Source organism: Aotus nancymaae, unplaced genomic scaffold (genome assembly GCF_030222135.1).
Source record: "Aotus nancymaae isolate 86718 unplaced genomic scaffold, 86718_ANA_hifiasm-v0.15.2.pri h1tg000010l, whole genome shotgun sequence".
Lineage (NCBI taxonomy): Eukaryota > Metazoa > Chordata > Mammalia > Primates > Aotidae > Aotus > Aotus nancymaae.
The window spans coordinates 63,231,685-63,250,008 of NW_026988421.1; the positions used below are offsets into that span (position 1 = coordinate 63,231,685).

Here is an 18,324-nt window from a genome sequence, read left to right on the forward strand (position 1 = left end):
AGTTAATTGAACAATTCAATGAAATGAAAAGTTTCAGGAGAGGGAAAAAAACACCCACCCCACTATTATCACTGTTATTAAATCTGGTAACTGCCTCTTGGTTCTCCAAGCCCTGAGACAAGACTTCAACCCTCATGGGCCTGGGAGCTGCCGAAAGGACTCAGGAAGGTCAAACAGAACATTCCAGGGCCCCCTTATTCATGGCTGTTTCATGCTCAGGCTGCTGTTTCTGGGCAGAAAAATATATCCAGTTTGCCACGGACCCTGGCTCCTGGCTCTGTGGTAGCTCATTCCCCAAGTGTCCAAACCAGATTGTAAACCCTTGGGAGCCGGGTTGGGTCTTCTCTGCCTGCCTGTCCTCTGCTGCGGAGCACCTTCCTTGTACACAGTATGTGGAAAACAGAGCCTTAATATCATAGATATTCAAACTGAATGGGACCTTAATGTGGTGTAGTGGAAAGAACGGCATATGGAGAGCCCAGGGACCAATTTGAGTGGCAGCTCTGCCACCTGCTAGCTGTTGAGCTGGGTGGCTGTGGGGTTGTCACCAGGCCACCCAGCCCTGTTTCCTCCTTTATAAAATGAGCTTGTTGGCTATTTCAAGAATGCAAATATTTGGACAAGTAGAGCTACTCCTTCCCCTGTGTGCATCGTGTGTCACTGGCAGATCACACGCTCTTTCCTACAGACCTCACATGCAACCTCATACTCAGCGCAACGCCCACAAAACCGTGACCCGGAGATTGGCATGGCCACGTGAACCTTGACTCATTTGCCAAGCTTGGTTTCAGTTCTCCTCATGGACCTCTGCGCTTTGGCCATTGAGGCCAGCCCCTTCATGGTGTCAGTGGGGAAGGAGAAGCTCAGAGACAGCAGCGATTGCCTGTGGTCACACAGCTAGTCCTGTGAACCAGGGCCAGCCACGTCAGTTCCAGGACCACTGATTCTCTCAGTCTTAAAGGAAGGAACTGTTCTAAGGCTGCCTTGCTCCCAGAGCTTCTCCTGTGCCCCTTGAGCCTGTGTCCCAAGTCCCCAACCCCCTGTCCTTGGACTCTCTGGAGTGCTCATCCTGAGGGTCATGGTCAGGCCAGGTGAAGGACAGGGATGTAGTTCTTCATGCCTACAGTCTACAAACAGCATCAAGCCCATCCTAAACTTCCCCATTGTGCCAGGGAAAGCCCAGGACAAGTGCGCAGGGTGATGGATGTGTAGGTCCGCCCGCCAGACTGTCAGCTGCAGAAGGGCAGGGGCTTCTTGCTGCAGTGTTCGTTATTGTATCATCAGTGTCTAGAGCAGTGCCAGGGACAGCAGGTGCCCAGGCAGTGTTTGCTAAGGGAATCAGTGGAGGATGGCAACAGGAGGGTAACTGAGCAATCCCAGCTCTGCCTTGTGCTAGCTGTGTGACTTCAGGTATGTAACTTGACCTCTCTGTGATGCACTAGGTTGCAGGGGAATAGAGCACATAGGTGCCTGTGACTGGGCCTTGCTGCCCTCAGCAAATGATGTCCCGTATTTGCTATGTTACGTCAGAGGCAGAGGAGCTCCGGGTTTCTAAAAGTCAGGGCTAGGTCTCTGAAGTATTGGTATTCAATGTCTGATCTTTCTTCTTGGGCATATTACTTTTTTTAAAATATGTGTGTGAAGGGAAGGAAATCAGGATATCAAAGGGCTATAGGCGCTCCCATGTTTATTGTGGCACTATTTACAATAGCCAAGATATGGAATCAACCTAAGTGTCTATCAAGGATGAATGGATAAAGAAATGTGGTGTACATGCACAATGGAGTACTATTGAGCTATAAAAGGGAAATCCTATCATTTGCAGCCACATGGATGGAACTGAAAGTCATCATATTAAGTGAAATAAGCCAGACACAGAAAGACAAATATCTCATGTTCTCAGTCACATGTGGAAGCATAAAAAGTGGATCTCATGGAAGTAGAACATAGAATGATGGTTACCAGAGGCTGGGGAGTGAGGGATGGTTAATGAGTAAAAAAAATATAGTTGGCTGGGCGTGGTGGCTCACGCCTGTAATCCCAGCACTTTAGGAGGCTGAGGCAGGCAAATCACGAGGTTAAGAGATCGAGACTATCCTGGCCAACATGGTGAAACCCCGTCTCGACTAAAAATGCAAAAATTAGCTGGGCATGGCAGCATGCGCCTAGAGTCCCAGCTACTCAGGAGGCTGAAGCAGGAGAATTGCTTGAACCTGGGAGACAGAGGTTGCAGTGAGCAGAGATCATTCCACTGCACTTCAGCCTGGGGACAGAGCGAGACTTCATCACACACACACACACACACACACACACACGCCATACATATATGTGTGTGTGTGTGTGTGTGTGTGTGTGTATGTATGTATGTATAATTCGTGCCTGTAATCCCAGCACTTTGGGAGGCCGAGGGAATGGCCGTCTTGCTGGTAGCAATAAGTAGACTGTGGACAGCCAGGGTGCTAGAGGGGAGCCCACCCCTGCCAAGTCCCTGCCTCGGGACTGCTCACCTTCAGACCAGGGTCCATCTGGAGGCAGCCCCATGGGGTTAGTTGCTTTGGGGTGAGAAGAAAGTTGTATTCAGGGGGTGAGTTTTAGGTTTGGATAAAAGACTTTGTGATAAAAGCTGTGAGGGTCATGGAGTGAGAAAGACTTGGGTTGGACTCCTGGCTGGGTGACCTTGGGTAGATCACTTTACCCCTCTGAGCTCCTCTCCTCCCCCCTCCCCCTCCCCCTCCTCCTCCTTCTCCTTCTCCTCCTCCTCCTCTTTCCTCTTCTCTCCTCTCCTCTCCTCCTCTCCTCCCCACCTCCTCCTCCCCTCCCCCTCCTCCTTCTCCTTCTCATTCTTCTTCCTCCCTCCCCCTCCCCGCTTCTCTCTTTCTCTTTCTCTTTCGTCTCCCTCTGTCATCCAGGCTGGAGTGCAATGGCACGATCTCAGTTCACTGCAACCTCTGCCTCCTGGGTGCTAACAATTCTCCTGCCTCAGACTCCGAGTAGCTGGGATTACAGGTGTGTGGCACTACGTCCAGCTAACTTTTGTATTTTTAGTAGAGATGGGGTTCGCTATGTTGGTCTTACCGGTGTTGAACTCATGACCCCAAGTGATCTACCCACCTAGGCCTCCCAAAGTGCTGGGATTACAAGGCTTGAGGCACTGCACCTGGCCTGAACCTCAGTTTTCTTACCTGTATGACAGGGATGCCAACCCCCCCTGTGTAGAGCCATTAGGAGAAATACGTGACAGAGTGAATGAATGAAAACCACTGAGTGTGGTCCCAGTCATGCCCAGGGAACAGAATGCTGGTTTCATTTCCCCCAGACACTTCGTGCCATCTACTCCAAGTGGACAGAGTTGCAGGAGAGAGCAGGAGTGATAGTGGGCTGTGGATTTTAAAGGCAGAGATGGTTCCCTTGATCCAGGGCAAGGGTTTTCTGATAACAGTGTGGGTGTCAGTCAGTGGAGGGTGAGCCTGGAGGCCGCCTGCCCCTCAGGAGACAGCGGGCCAGTGTCAGAGCTCACTCCAACCCCTCTGACTTCCCCCCGGTGGGGATATTGGTGGAGCCTAAGATGAAAAAAGAGCTCCCCTGAGGTCAAACCAAGTTCAGGACCTAGGGGATTCGAGAGACTGAAGGCAGGAGAATGGAGGGCCGAGGGACCTAAGACAAACAAGATTATCCCCAGGAATCAACGCACTTAACCTGGATGTCTGATTCCAGAGGAGAGACAAATGAGATGGCAGGCTCCAAGGCTAGCTCAGGCTCTGGGGAGCCCATCCTGGGGAGAGCGGGAGGGCAGGAGCCCCTGGCCCTGGCAGGGACCCAGGCCAGTCAGGAGGAGGAGGGTAGGTTTCCCTTCTAGGGGGAGGGGGTGTACAGCAGGCTTGATGGCCATGGTGGGGTGGTTGGAGTGAGGAGTGGTTATTCTCAGAAAACCCTGGCCATACCCATGGCCTTGGAATTTGAGGCTGGGGGCCCACTGTCTGTGCCCAGCTCTATCCCAGGCAGCCCTCTCCCAGCCGGGACCCTTGCTTCCCTCTCTGCAGAATGAGAAGGGGGCTTTGTCTGTTTGGTTCTCACTTCAGCCGTAGCTAGTCCCTTTTTCTGAGCTAGCCTGCAGACACCAAAGCTGGTTCTCTCTCTTTGACAGCTCTGAGCCTGGCAGGGGCAGACTGCTAGGTTCTTGGCCCCTAGATGGGGAAGGACGGTAGATCACAACTGGTGTGAAGTCCTTTTAGGTCACAGGTTGCAAAAACCTTGCTTTATTGTGCCTTTTAGGATTGATTATGGTGGCTGCATGGAACCCTGTGTTGTGAAGGATTCTGAAGTTGAATGTAGATTCAATGGGAAACGGTGCTGTGATTGATTTGTAAGGTCTGTGTGGGCAAGAGCTGGGACTGGCTAGCTCCCTGGCCTTAGAGGAGCAGTAGTTAATCATGAGGGATGGGAAGAGGAGAAGGGAGATTTGCCAAGCATGTCCCAGAACATCAGCTTCTACCTTCAAGGGGTGATGGCCTCTTGCCTGCTGTGCAGAGGTACAATGAATTCATACACGGGCCTGGTATACTTTCAATGAGAGCAGTCTGGCAGGCTGGGCCCAGGGTTGCAGAGGGAAAGGTACATGGCTGCGGGGGTTGAGGATGCCCTGGGAGGAGCACTAGACATCATGGTAAGGAATTTGTTTTAATTCTGAGAACTAGGCAGGCGTTTGAGCAGAGTGTGGCACAATGGAAGGTGTGCTTTAAGAAGATGCTGCTGCTGGGCGCAGTAGCTCACACCTGTAATCACAGCACTTTTGGGAGGCAGAGGCGGGCAGATCACGAGGTCAGGAGTTCGAGACCAGCCTGGCCAACATGGGGGTGAAACCCCATCTCTACTAAAAATACAAAAATTAGCCGGGTGTGGTGGCATGTGCCTATAGTCCCAGCTACTCAGGAGGCTGAGGCAGGAGAATCGCTTGAACCCAGGAGGCGGAGGTTGCAGTGAGCTGAGATCATGCCAGTGCATTCCAGTCTGGTGACAGAGTGAGACTCCATCTTAAAAAAAAAAGATGCTACTGCAAGAAGAGAGCAAGCCATGTTCTCCCACAGCTTATTCGCTCTCTCCGTGTTTTGGAAACAAATACTGTTTTCATCCTTCTCTCATCTAGAGAAAATAAAAGGCCTGCAGCCTGTGCTGCCCTGCCTGAGTTTCTGGCCCGCCCCTCGTCTAGGAGGCACTGCTCTCCAGGAGCTGCATGACCCCAATCCCAGCCCTTGCCCCTCAATGTAAATAACAACAATAATAGTAATAACAGTCATCTCAGCGATCAGCATGGGCCCAGCGGGGCCTCAGGGAAAGCTGTGATTGTCCGCCCCTTGCCTGGAAGGTAGATGTGGACTGCTGCTGAGGTCTGAGGCCACGGTGGAGGATGTGCCACCATCTTTGCACCTCCCAGGGGCCATGGCAGTCTGCTGGGCAGATTCCTACCTCCATGGGCCCCTGGCCTTTCAGGTGGGGTACATCCTGGGACAGGGTACTCAGCTCTCAAGATGGGGTAACAGCCCCCAGGATTGGGTACAGGGCCAGTTCCTGAGAGACTGGATCCCCAGTCATTGCACAGCTGTGATTCCTGCCTGGGTCCAAAGCCAAGTGCTACTGATTTGGGTGTTACTAGGTTTCGATCAGCCATCCTTTCCCCTGTCCATTTGTACACACAATTAAGAAATAACTTGCTATACTCTCTCCTCTTGTCGTGGCTCAGAGACCTTCATGACTTTGGGGGGCTGTATTTCCCTAACACCTCTAGGCAGTTAGCAGCATTCATTTGTTTACCCAATGACTACTGAGTGCCTCCAGGGTGTCTATCCCTGTGTTAGGCTTAGGGATATGACAGGGAATGCGGCAGGTCAGGCTGAATGTGCTACGTGATGGGCAGGGGCTGGGGTAGGTGGTTGGCAAGTCATGAGAATAAGCAGATCCTTTCAGAGGGAGAGGACTGTGAAGACAATAACTTGGAGTCTTGGGACACTGAGTGACCAGGTGTCTGTTTAGCTAGACTCTGCTGATTGAGAATTTGAGGAAGGCCTCCCCAGAATGCTAACTCTTGACCTGAGAGGTGAATAATGAGGAAGCTGCCGTGGAGGCAGAGTGACCTAGGGTAGGAAACTGCCCAGCCAAAGGCACAATCAGGGCAAGGGTCCTGAGGCAGCTGCCAACTTGGCCTGTTCAGGAACAGAAAGAAGGCCCATGGGGCCAGATGGGGCTCAGCCCAGTGAGCCTGTGAGATGCAGTGACGGATGCTATCTTGGGCCAGATCACCAGGCCTTCGACATGGTTGATTTAAGGTTGTTTTTAAAAATATATATATGGTAAAATATGCATAACAAAAAATTTGCCATCTTAGCTATTTTTAAGGGTATAGTTTAGTAGTGTTAAGCACATTTACACTCGTGTGTAACCAACCTCCAGAACTCTTTTTATGTTGAAAATAGAAACTGCAGCCATTGATCAACAGTTCTCCCTTCTGCCCTTCCCGACCCCTGGTAGCCACCATTCTACTTTCTGTCTCTGTGAATTGGATTACTCTAGGTACCTTATGTCAGGGGGATTAGACCATATTGTATTTGTCTTTCTGGACTGGCTTATTTCACTGAGCATCATGTCCTCAGGGTTTATCCTTATTGTAGCATGTGTCAGAATTTCCTTTCTTTTTAGGGCTGAATAATATTCCATTGGCTGTATCTACCATGTTTTGCTTATCCGTTCATCTGTGGACAGACACTTGGATTGCTTCCACCTTCTTGGCGATCGCAAAGAATGCCGGTGTGAATGTAGATGCACAGTGATTAAGTTCTTTAATGTTCTGCTTTCCACCCATGAGGTTAGGCTGGGCATGGTTTGGGTGGCGTAGAGTGGAGGGTCTGGCCTAGCTGCATGCTCCTTCCCCATGAAGGAAGGAGAGGCCAAGTGCATAGAATCCGCTGCTGCGTGCTGTACTGATTGAGCCACAGCCTTAAGACTGGGTCTTTCAATCATCCTGGGACGGGAGGAGCTTTTCTCTGCATCTAAAATGGGAGCCATAAACCAGGCTGACTTACAGGCAGTACTTACTGGTCTGGTTGTTTATGGCCAGCGTTTTTTCTGATTGGTTGATGCCAGTACTCTGCCTGTTGTTAAATATTTGAATATCATCCTGCTATAAACCAGCCACAGGACTTCTAACCTGGCTGTGTGTGAGCATCTCCTGCAGGGATAGTGGGGGCTGCTGTTTAAAAGTTTACCCTCTGGGCTTCCCACTAGCCAACCCAGTCAAGAGGGCCTGGGAATCTGCATTGTAAAGCTCTACAGTAGTTCCAATGCACAGTCTCAGACATGCATTGGAAATTTGGGCTCCCTGAGAGATAGACCTTGTAATGAGGACTCAAGTGCAAGAAGTTTACTAGGGGAGAAGGTTCCAGGAAACACAAGTAGGGGGTGAGGAAGTGAGACAGGAAGGGAAGGAAGCCATAAAGATGCACTATCATCAACCAAGTTGCCAGTGTAGAACACAGACCTCTGAGTTATGCCCTTGAGAGGTGCAGGAGCTGGGCTGTTTACCCAGCTTATCCACAGAGCTCTGAAAATCAAGCCAGAAAGGAGGGATTCCAAATTCTTGGAATTTTATCTGGATAAGAAGACTCAGCAGCTTTTGTGAGTGAACTTTCAGGACAGTTCTAACATGACGATGATAGCTAACACTGTTGAGCACTAATCATGGTGGATAAGGTCATCCTTATCTATCATCTTCCACAGTCACTTGGCGAGCTCCACTGCTGGGGCATCTGTCCCCTAGCCCTTCCTGACTGTGCTGTGTTTAGGAGGAGCAGTCTCTGATGGCCAGGACCACTTGCGTGTACACTCACAGGCGCTGGCAGTTGGAGGTCAGGCTGGCGTGTATGGAAATGTATGTGCTGAGGGATAGCGGGCAGGGTACCAATAGCATCTGCTGTGAAGACCCAGGCAGCTCCCATCTCTCTATCATAAGAGGGCATTCCAGCCCCTGTGAATAGCAGGGAATCCTCCTTACCACTGAAAAAACACCAGGCCTCATCCATGGCTGGTGAGAATGTAAAATAATACAGCCACCATGGAGAACACTTTGGCAGTTCCTCAATAATTTAAACATAGAATTACTATATGTTCCAGCAATTGCACTCCTAAGTGTACATCCAAAAGAATTGAAAACACATATTCAAACAAAAACTTGCATATAAATGTTCATAGCGGCATTATTCCCAATAGCCAACAGGTGGCAACAACACAAATAGCTGTCAGCTGATCAATGAATAAACAAGATGTGTTACATTCACATAATGGAATATTATTCAGCCATTAAAAAGGAGTGAAGTACTGATACATGCTACAGTGTGAATGAACCATGAAAACATTAGGCTAAGTGAAAGAGGTCAGACACAAAAGGCCATATATTGTATGATTCCATTCATATAAAAGATCTGGAATGGGCGAATCCATAGAAACAGGAAGTGGATTTGTGGTTGCCAGGGGCTGGGGAAGGGAGCAATGGGGAGTGGCTGGTTCACAGGCATGGGGTTTCCTTTGGGGATGATGAAAATCTTGTGGAATTAGTGGTGGTGGTTGCACAGCATCGTGAATGTACTAAATGCCACGAATTGTGTACTTTTAAATGGTTGAAGTGGTCATTTCCTGTAATGTGTATTTCACCACAATTTTTTACAAAAGGAACTCCAGGTATTCTCCAGCCCTGAGATGCAAGGTATATTCTGTTTCTCAGGTGGGAAGCAAACCTGTGTGGCATATGTACCCCAGGGTCCCCCAGCCAGAGATGGTTCTCCTGCATGGCTGTAACTAGGAGCACTAGGCTGGAGCTGGACCCCAAAGATTGGCCTCATTCCTGTAGGAATAGCACAACTAGAGGTTGCTGGAAACATCCCCTGGTGGAGAAACGAGCCCTGCTTCCCGGAGACGCCAGGGCTAGGCCCAGCTTCTGTAGAGAGGCAGAGCAACACTGGGCGGGGGAGTATGTGCCCAGCTGGAAAATTGCGGGGTGTCTTGTCTTAAATATAATACTAAATCGGCACCTTTAATTAGTACACTTAGAGAAGGTCACTGGCAATTACCTAGGACACAAAGAAGGCATGAGCCGGCAAGAGCCCGTGAGGAAGCCGAAAAGGACCATTTTGAGCAGCACATAATTGAGGGGAAAATGGATAAAAGTCCAGGAAATTACAGGGTGGGTGACAGCAGCTGATGGCCCCATCCCTGTCCTGCTCAGTGCCCCCCTTTTTTGGAGGACCTGAGCGTCAGGCCTGGGAGAGCCATTTGGGATATTGGACTCAGTCGTGCAACCTTGACTGGAAGGGCAGGGTGGTCTTCCTGGAATCCCCTTGGCCAACGGGAGCTTTGCCTCAGATCCCTTACCTGGGCTGGGCCCTGAGGTACAGCAGGTGAGGGCTGCTGTCCAGAGGGCTGCAGGCTGCCATAGACTCATTGTTGCACTATGGACAAGCAAGGTGCTTATGGGCCTCAGTTTTTCCATCTGGAATCTGCCCAAGGCTTTGGGAAGTAACTCAGTGTTTCTTAAACATTGCCGCTAAAGAACACCTGAGAGCAATGGAAAGGAAATGAATGCTCCTAGAAGTCAGCAGAGACTGGAATTCATTTACAGCTTTAGATTATATCTTAAAAAATAAATTAAAAATAAATAAATTAGGCCAGGCATGTTGACTTCCACCTGTAATCCCAGCACTTTGGGAGGCCAAGGTGGCAGATCACTTGAGGTCGGGAGTTTGAGCCCAGCCTGGCCAACATGGTGAAACCCCATCTCTACTAAAAATACAAAAATTAGCCGGGTGTGGTGGCACACAACTATAGTCCCAGCTACTCAGGAGGCTGAGGCAGGAAAATCACTCAAACCCAGGAGGTGGAGGTCCCAGTGAGCCAAGACTGTGCCATTGCACTCCAGCATGGGTGACAGAGTGAGACTCCGTCTCAAATAAATATATATTAGGCCGGGCGCGGTGGCTCACGCCTATAATCCCAGCACTTTGGGAGACCGAGACGGGTGGATCACGAGGTCAAGAGATCGAGACCATCCTGGTAAACATGGTGAAACCCCATCTCTACTAAAAATACAAAAATTAGCTGGGCATGATGGCGCACGCCTGTAGTCCCAGCTACTCGGGAGGCTGAGGCAGGATAATTACTTGAACCCAGAACACAGAGGTTGCAGTGAGCCGAGATCGTGCCATTGCACTCCAGCCTGGGTAACAAGAGTGAAACTCCGTCTCAAAAAATATATATATATACATATACACACACACACACACACACACACACACATATATATATATATAAAAATTAATTAGTTAATCAAATGCTGCTCTCAATGTCTTCCTGTTTGTTTTAGTATAAAACACTTATTGTTACCAGGCAATTTTGGGAAGATGTGCTTGATTTATCTATGACTTTTACTTACTTCCTCTTACACCATCTAGAAAGAGCAGTGAACTGGGAATCTGGGAGTTTGGAAACTTGAGTTTGAATCCTGCCATTGTGGCTCACCATTGTACTTTGGGCAACTTGCTAAATGCTTTCAGCTTCTCCAAATATGAAATGGGTTAGGGTTGGGCTCTGAAGATGTTCCACGATTTTCCTCCTCCTCACTTTCTCCCATCACCTTGGATGCTGCCATTTCCTGCTCTGCTGTTCCACTGCTTCACTTTAGAGAAGCTGCTTTGCCTCTCTGAGCCTCAGCTTCCTAATCTGTAAAATGGGTAGAATAACAACTACCAAACAGACTTGCTGGGAGGACTTAATGAGAGAACCCACATGAATGGACCTCGTGTCTGGCATCTCATAAGAGCCCAGTGCATGCCCAGTGTCTTCCTTTTCCAAATCTTGGGCTTCCCATTAGGATCCAATAGGTCATATCCATGAAGTCCTGAATCTTGAGTTTACATATCGAGTGTTGAGATGTCTGTGCTGTGGAAACAAATATAGGCTCTGAGTCCCAAATGCCTGGGATGTGGATTCTAGCTCAGCCATTTGCTGACCATGAGGTAATTACCTCTTATCATTCTTTGTTGCCTTGTTCGTTAAATGGGGAGAATCGCATTATGGTCTGAATTAGTGCTTATGATAGTGCCCTGGCTTATGATTAGGGCTCAGAAATGTTAGCTGGCATCATTATGTTAGCAGTGTCCTAAAAGTTCTTTTCTAGATAAAATTCCAAGAATTTGGAATCCTTTCCCTTTATCTAGCTTGATTTTCAGAGCTATATGGTAAATGTGAGTCTGTATTTGGGGCAGATGGTGTCTGTCTCATTTTATAGTGGAAACCGAAACCTGGAAATAAGTGATTTGCCTAAGGCCATGGTTCCGATCTGCTCGCCCCTTTGAGAATCAGATGAAGACTATAGACACTGCCTTTGGAAAATGATGCACTGTTCACGCATAACATTTTGTGTACAGTTCTGGTGAGTTTAAGGACCTCCTGAAGCTAAGGAGACCAACCATCCCAGTTTACCTGGGGCTTCCTAGTTTTAGCACATGTGCTGGGAAATGCTTCAGTTCTGGGCAAAGCAGGGCAATTGATGACCCTACCTGAAAGCTACACAGGGGAGCTGTGAGCCCCAGGAGAAGATGCCCTGCACTTCTTAGGCAGGGTATAGGCCAGGTATCTTGAAGCCTCGGTGGCCTCAGGCCAGGGCTTTGCTTCCTGGTGAGGGATGATACCTGCCTCTCAATCCCCTTCTTGAGGATGAGAACTAAACCTAGCCACCCAGTTCTAGACTGGAGTTTCTTGAGACTGAGCTACATCTTCTTAACCTCTGCGTATTCTAGTGCTCATCGTAAGGCCAGCACCTGGTCACTCCTGAATGAATGCCAAAAGATTTTGCAAAGTATTCTGAATTAGAAAAGGTGCTTCCATTTGCAAAAGACAGAAATCCAACTCAACTGACTTAGGCCAAAGAAAAGGTTGCGAGGGCAATTATTAGCTCATATAGCTGAGAAGTCCAGAGGATGAAGCTAATATCAGGCAGAGCTGGCTGCAGACCCTCAGAAAGCCATCAGAAATCTGTCCCTCCATACCTCATTTGGCTCTGTTTTCCTCCTTGTTGGCTTCATTCTCAGGCAGGTTCTTCTTGTGTGGTGCCAAAGATGGCTGCCCACAGTGCCAATGAGCAACCCCCATGAAAGAGAGCTCCTCTTTCCCAGTAGTTGCAGCAAAAGTCCAAAGGCTGCCTTTGATTGGCTAATTTGGGTCACATGCTCATCCCTGAGCCAGTCATCAAGACCAGGGAAATGGCATGCTCTGATTGGCTAACACTGAGTTATGCACTCATCTTGGAACACAGAACTTGAAATATTGAGGGCTTCTCCTCATCTGAGCCACTTGGAGAAGGCGGTCTTCAAACTAAAATCAGAGAAAGGGGGGCAGGCAGAAGTTACAGCTATGTTTTACACACCCAGAACATGGTGAGTGATGGTTCCCTGATACGGCCATGATGTGCTGTGACAAGTGGACCAGGGTGGAGGTGGGGTACCTGGGTCAGAGCCCACAGACGCATGATCTGTGGCCTGCTGGAGGGTTGTTAGTGGCAGCTCCCTGCTGAGAGTTCAGCCACCTGGGCAAGGTAGGAAGGCAGAAACCTGACCTCCCGTATTTTCCGTCTGCTTTCTCCCTTGGCTACTCCAGGTTCTTCTGTGACCCAGTTGCTGGCCCGAGACATGGACAATGACCCCCTGGTGTTTGGTGTGTCCGGCGAGGAGGCCTCTCGCTTCTTTGCAGTGGAGCCTGACACCGGCGTGGTGTGGCTCCGGCAGCCACTGGACAGAGAGGTATGACTTGCCCCTACCCCTGCCCTTGTTCTCTCTCGGGGACAGGAGGAGTTGCCAGGGGAGGGATAGCCCACCATCTTTTGGGATCTTCCTCTAAGACCCCATTCTGACTCCAAAGTGGCATCTTCCTGCCTGAATGGTATTCCTCTTCAAGGGCCAATGCTGGTGTCTGGACATAGGGTTGGAATGGGTCGTTAGAGGTATCTCCAAGCAAGCAGCTACATTGGAGAGGCAAGAGGGACAGTGACCCTGGGTTCATCCCTTCTAGAATGGGGCTCCATGGAGGGTACAAGTCTACCCCTACCCCCAGTAAACATTCCCCCAATATCCAAAGAAGCAGGAATTGACGGCATGGTAGCCCTTAGCAAGTTAAGGTAAAGGTGTGACACATTCCCAACCCTTACCCTCTCCTTGCATTTGAGGGAGGGGCCATAGAGGTGTGTAGTGACTTGCTCAATGTCACACAGCATCTTAGAGGCAGAGCCAAGACTAGCACCAAGATGCTTAGCTTCCATCTTTTATTGCTCTCTTAAAGCAAGGATCCATATTCCACACCTGCTTCCCCAACCCAAAGGGCAATGCTGGGATTTTAGGGAAGCCTTTGGATACCTGGTTCCAGGCAAGCTCCTAGGGCAATCCTGGAGCCCCTCCCACCCCGTTTAGGGCCTAGGAGTCAGGACCTAACTCAGCACCACCTAACTGCCCCCTCCCTCTCTCACTTTTCTTTCAGACCAAGTCAGAGTTCACAGTGGAGTTCTCTGTCAGCGACCACCAGGGGGTGAGTGTCCCCTGGGGCCCTGGAGGCATGTTCCTGGGGTCACAGGATTTCTGGGCCCCTCGGGTTTAAGGGGTCAGAGTCAGGTGGCAGCGCTAATTCCCACCTTTCTCTTGCCAGGTGATCACACGGAAGGTGAACATCCAGGTCGGGGATGTGAATGACAACGCGCCCACGTTTCACAATCAGCCCTACAGCGTCCGCATCCCTGAGGTAGGAGCTGCCAGGGTTGTACCGGGGGTATCGGGGACCTGCTTCTCCCCAGACCACCAGCGTGTAGGCGAAGAGTCAGGCAGGGAGAGCAGCTCTGGCTCTTCTGCCCAGACCTCAGCCCAGGCACCAACTCTGGGCAGATTGGTCAACATGCCGGTACCCTGGGGATTGGGGCCCAGCCTGGGGTTGGGAAGAGCAGCTGGGCTGTAGGTTGGGAGCCTTGTGCTGGAGGCTGACCCTCACACCTCCAGCTGGAGCCAATGGTGGAATAAGAGTTGGGAGCAGCACGTGTCGCACCCTCTTTCCTTCCATTCATATCCAATTGTGGGCCTTGGGCAGGCCTCACCCCAGGACTTTGGCCAGAATCAGGTGCCCCCAGGACTCAGGGAGCGTACAATTCTAGGAAGGGGCTTTCTCTAGCCCAGCGGTCTCCTGGGTCCCTGCACTGTGTACTCTGAATATGTTTGCATGAGTGCATGTGTGTAAAATCAAGCCATTGCTGGTAATTGAGAAGTACAAATTATTGCATTACAAATGGTTCGTTAATAGGCTGGCTGCCAGCTCCCGACAGCACCAGGGTTCCGACTGCTTGCGGCCCCTCGCCTGGGTGGCTGATGGCAGTCTTATGGTCTGGCAGTTAGTGATTCAAAGACTCCGAAGCAGGCGGGTTCTCACTGGATATCCCTTAGGCCTGCCCTCAGAGTTTTGAGTTGCACGGTGGCAGTGAAGGATTGGGATGGGAGATAGAACCTCTGGAAAGGCAGGTTGGCACCATGTCATTTGAGTTATAATCCCTATATGCTATCAGCCATTGGATCAGGGAACAAAGAGTCTTTAGAGAATATCACGGTCAGTTCAAGCATGAGGCTAGGCATGGGAGAGTGGCTTGCCTGAGGTTAACACAGCTTCAACTTCAAGCTTCCTGGCTTCCAGGGCAAGCTCAGACTCCCTCAAGGGTGACGAGATCTTGCTCGTACACACCACTCCCTGGCCTCCGTTACTCAGCTACGAGCCAAGGGTTCTATGCTTGCACCAGATGGAAAAGAGGACAGATGTGCAGGGGGCCGCCGCGGAGGCACCATGCCCTTCGCCCGCCCGGGGTGGGAGAGGACTAGGGAGCCCACAGTCCTAAACATGGGGGCACGGTGCCCTGAGCTGTGGCCGGAGTGCCAGGGACTGCAGCTTGGCTCCTGCTCTCTCTCATTTGGAAGTCTCCCTAATTTAATTAAGGGTCTCTACGTGCCAGCCTGCACTGCAGGCCTGGGCTCAGAAACCAAGGGCATGGCTCAGAGTTAATGAGCCTTGGACCCATTGCTCAGCTGCCATCCTGGCAGGCATGGCTGCCCTCTGTCTTCCCTCTCAGTGGGCAGCAGGGAGCTACACCCGCAAGGGGATGAGGGGTCACATCCCTCCTCTCCCGCCCTTGGGCCAGGGCCCAGCTTTTTTCTCTCTCCTTCTCCAGGAGATGTGACTTCCAACACTTGACCCTGTTGGAATCCCCTGGGATTCGTCAAAGGCCTGTGCCTCCAAGGAGAGAGTCTCTTCAGTCATTCATTCATTTATTTAACAAATATTTATTGAGTGTCTGCTGTGGGCTTGGCTCTGAGCCAGGCTGTCATTGTGCAGAGACCTGGGAGGCCACAGGCATGTGGAATGACAGGAATTAGAACAAGAGGCAGGAGATCCTGGGTCCAGCCCCTGCTCTGCTCCCAGCTTGCTGGGTGCGTCTGGGCCTGTCACTTTACCTCTCTGTGCCAAAGCCCTCCTTATCTAATAAAAACAAAAGCCTATGTTTACCCATCTGACAAGGAGAGGGCAGGCTGAGAGGGGCTGGCTGCAAAGGACACACCATCCTTGGAGGAAGGCCCACGTGGTTTACTTGCTCATGTGTAAACATCCTTGGTCACTTTAGTGGCCTGATACTCGATTCCCTTCTTGGGGCTGCTCAGTGTGGCCAGTGGGGATGTGGTGTCAGCTGGACAGAGGCCTGGCCACTCCTGATCTGAGGTACCTTGGCAGTTACCAGCCCTGGCCTGGTGTGGTCACCCGAGCTGGAACCTAGCTGCCTGGCTCTGACCCCAGCTGGGGTACCAGCCCAGAGTCTCCTGGCCCCTGGCCCGGAAATGAGCCCAAGGTTTCCAGCTTGCATTGAGGTCATAGAAACCCCAGGCTCCAGCCCTTTAGAAGTGGGATTCAGCAGCAAAGGCCCCGCAGATATGAACAGGGTGAGGATGCAAGCCAGAGAAACGGGGTAGGGGAGCACTGCAGACCCTCTTGGCTGTGAATGCCAGAATTTGCCAGGGTGACCAGAGAAATCTCAGCAGGTTTCCTGGAGGAGGTGGGTTTCCAGCAGAGTCTGGTGGAGGTAAGCAGTGGATGCTCCTGTGCTGTTTTGTGGGAAGAGAGAGACTGAGTCAAGACACCTGGGTTCTAGTCTGCTGGCTTCAGGCCCTACAGATTCAAACAAGAGGTTGAACCAGACCTCTTCTAGGGCTGACATTCCATGATCAGAGGATGAAACCCAGCAGGAGAAGCTCCTTGCCATCCTTCAGTGCCTTATTGTTCTTTGTGGGTTGGCAGAGAAGCTCTGGTGCCTGCCTTTACCCATTCAATTCCTCTCCTGGTCATCTCAGCCATCTGTACCCTTTCACTTACTCTCCTAGCCTCTATCCCCTCAGCTGTAGGGCCCTAATAATGATGGGGTCTGTTGTGTGCAGACCCCAGGGATTGGCGCAGGGAGGAAGTTACAGGGTGGCAAATCCAGGTCTATCTAAGGAAGAGCTTTCTAGTAATAAGACTGCCCACACACACCCATGCGCACAGGCTGTGCCCCTGCCTTGCTGAGAATGTGCTGAGCTCCCCATCCCTGGAGTAATGCAAGCAGAAGTAGGAGGACCCCTTCTCTCCAGCCATCCAGCATTGTGTATTGGGAAAGTGAGGAATCAGAGGGTCGCAAACATGTCCCAGCAGAGTTTCCCAGGGGACTGTTTAGGAAGCATATTCTCGCCCTCTGCAGTTGTGAATCAGTAGACTAGGGAGAGCCAGCCCAGGAAGCTGCATTTCTAAAACTCCGCTGGTAACAGTGAGGACAGCCAGGCTTGGGGAGCCTTGGAGGATCCCACTAGAAGTTTTCTGAGAGGTGCTGAGGGCAGCCCATCTTGGATGTGAACATTCAGTCCCTTCGTGGCTGCCTGGAGACGTGGCCCACGTGGACCCAAGTCCTCAGGCCAGAAACAGCAAGGGGTGGGAGGCAGTTCAAGGCCATGCATCACCCCGCTGCCCGCCTCTCCTGGACCCGCATTCCCTCTGAAAGCCTCTGCAGAGTCCAGCCCCCCTACTCGGGAGAAGCTGGGCAGGTGTGTGTTTGGGTTTGTTTGTTCTCGTTCCCCTCCTGCCCACCCCACTCCCCTCACTAAGCAGTACTCCATGTAATTATCCATTTTATCAGGGTGAAAGGCCCTGCAATTCACTTGTCGAAGCCCTAACGAGGCAGCGTAGATGCTTTCAAGTCCGTAAAGAAAAGGGAAATCCTGCTAGAATTGGCAACTTCATTCACCAAGCCAGCCTCGACAGACCTCATTAAGTCCCCGTGTATTCATTTCAAGCTAATGGCTGTCATGCTGACTGCTGTTTGATTTGCTGTAATAGACTTTTATGGCATTCCAATTTGCTCAAACGTGTTTGCCTGTGTCTGTGCCCAGCGGTGCTGCTCCAGTACCTCCGTTAGGAGCGCGTGCCTGCCTCGCTGACCTTCAGCACTGCCCCCTCCCTGCTCCTCCCAGGGCCACCTGCTCAGCCCTCTAATGTGCCCTAGGGAGGTGACCCTGGTGCTGGGGTGTTTAGGCAGGAGGATGAGTGTGAGGTTAGAAGTTAGGTGGTGCCAGGTGGCTCACTGGGCCAGGGAATCTGGAGGACCCACTGGAGTCTCTGAGATGGCTGTGTCCTTGAAGTTCTGACAAGTTCAGTCTTCTTAGCTGGGCAGTCTAGGCCTTTCTCCATCTAGCATCAACCTACCTTTCCCAACTTATTTTTCAATATTCTCTTCTGCTCTTCCTCCATATGAACTCTCCTATCAGCCACTGAGCCAATTCAGCGGCAATGGATACATGCCTGTCTGTTTCTCTTTCTTTCTTTCTTTCTCTCTCTCTCTCTCTCTCTCTCACACACACACACACACACACACATACACACACCCCCTGTACTTTTCTAACTAGTACTGGAGTTCAGCCTAACTCAACTCTGCCTGTCCTTCAAAACCCACATCTCACCTACCATGCTCTGATCTGCCCTTTTTTTTTTTAATGAATACAACAAACATTTGTTGAACAGCTTCTGAGCAGGGCCCAGGGATTCTGAGCTGACTTGGGCATGCAGGGTAGGAAAAAGATGCTACCATTTGTCAGCCGTGTGACTTTAGACAAGTGACGTAACCTCTCTGGACTTCACCTTTCTTATCTGTAAGATGAGCAACAGTATGTGTCGTGCAGGATTGCTGTGAGA

The 18,324-nt window shown here is 50.7% G+C and overlaps 1 protein-coding gene and 1 long non-coding RNA gene across 2 annotated transcripts in view; one reads left to right on the plus strand and one right to left on the minus strand.

Annotated features, from left to right (window-relative positions):
- CDH23 (cadherin related 23) overlaps positions 1 to 18,324 on the plus strand; it is a 421,218-nt gene that overhangs the window by 100,352 nt on the left and 302,542 nt on the right. The window contains exons 4-6 of the mRNA XM_064374253.1: positions 12,694 to 12,836; positions 13,567 to 13,614; positions 13,732 to 13,824. Coding sequence (XP_064230323.1) covers positions 12,694 to 12,836; positions 13,567 to 13,614; positions 13,732 to 13,824 — 284 coding nt within the window. The remainder of the gene's footprint in view (positions 1 to 12,693; positions 12,837 to 13,566; positions 13,615 to 13,731; positions 13,825 to 18,324) is intronic.
- On the minus strand, positions 10,792 to 14,493 carry LOC135274014 (uncharacterized). Its single transcript, XR_010341812.1, has 3 exons — positions 14,357 to 14,493; positions 12,542 to 12,622; positions 10,792 to 10,977 (listed from the first exon to the last, which is right to left on the minus strand). It is a non-coding gene; the product is annotated as an uncharacterized LOC135274014 (long non-coding RNA).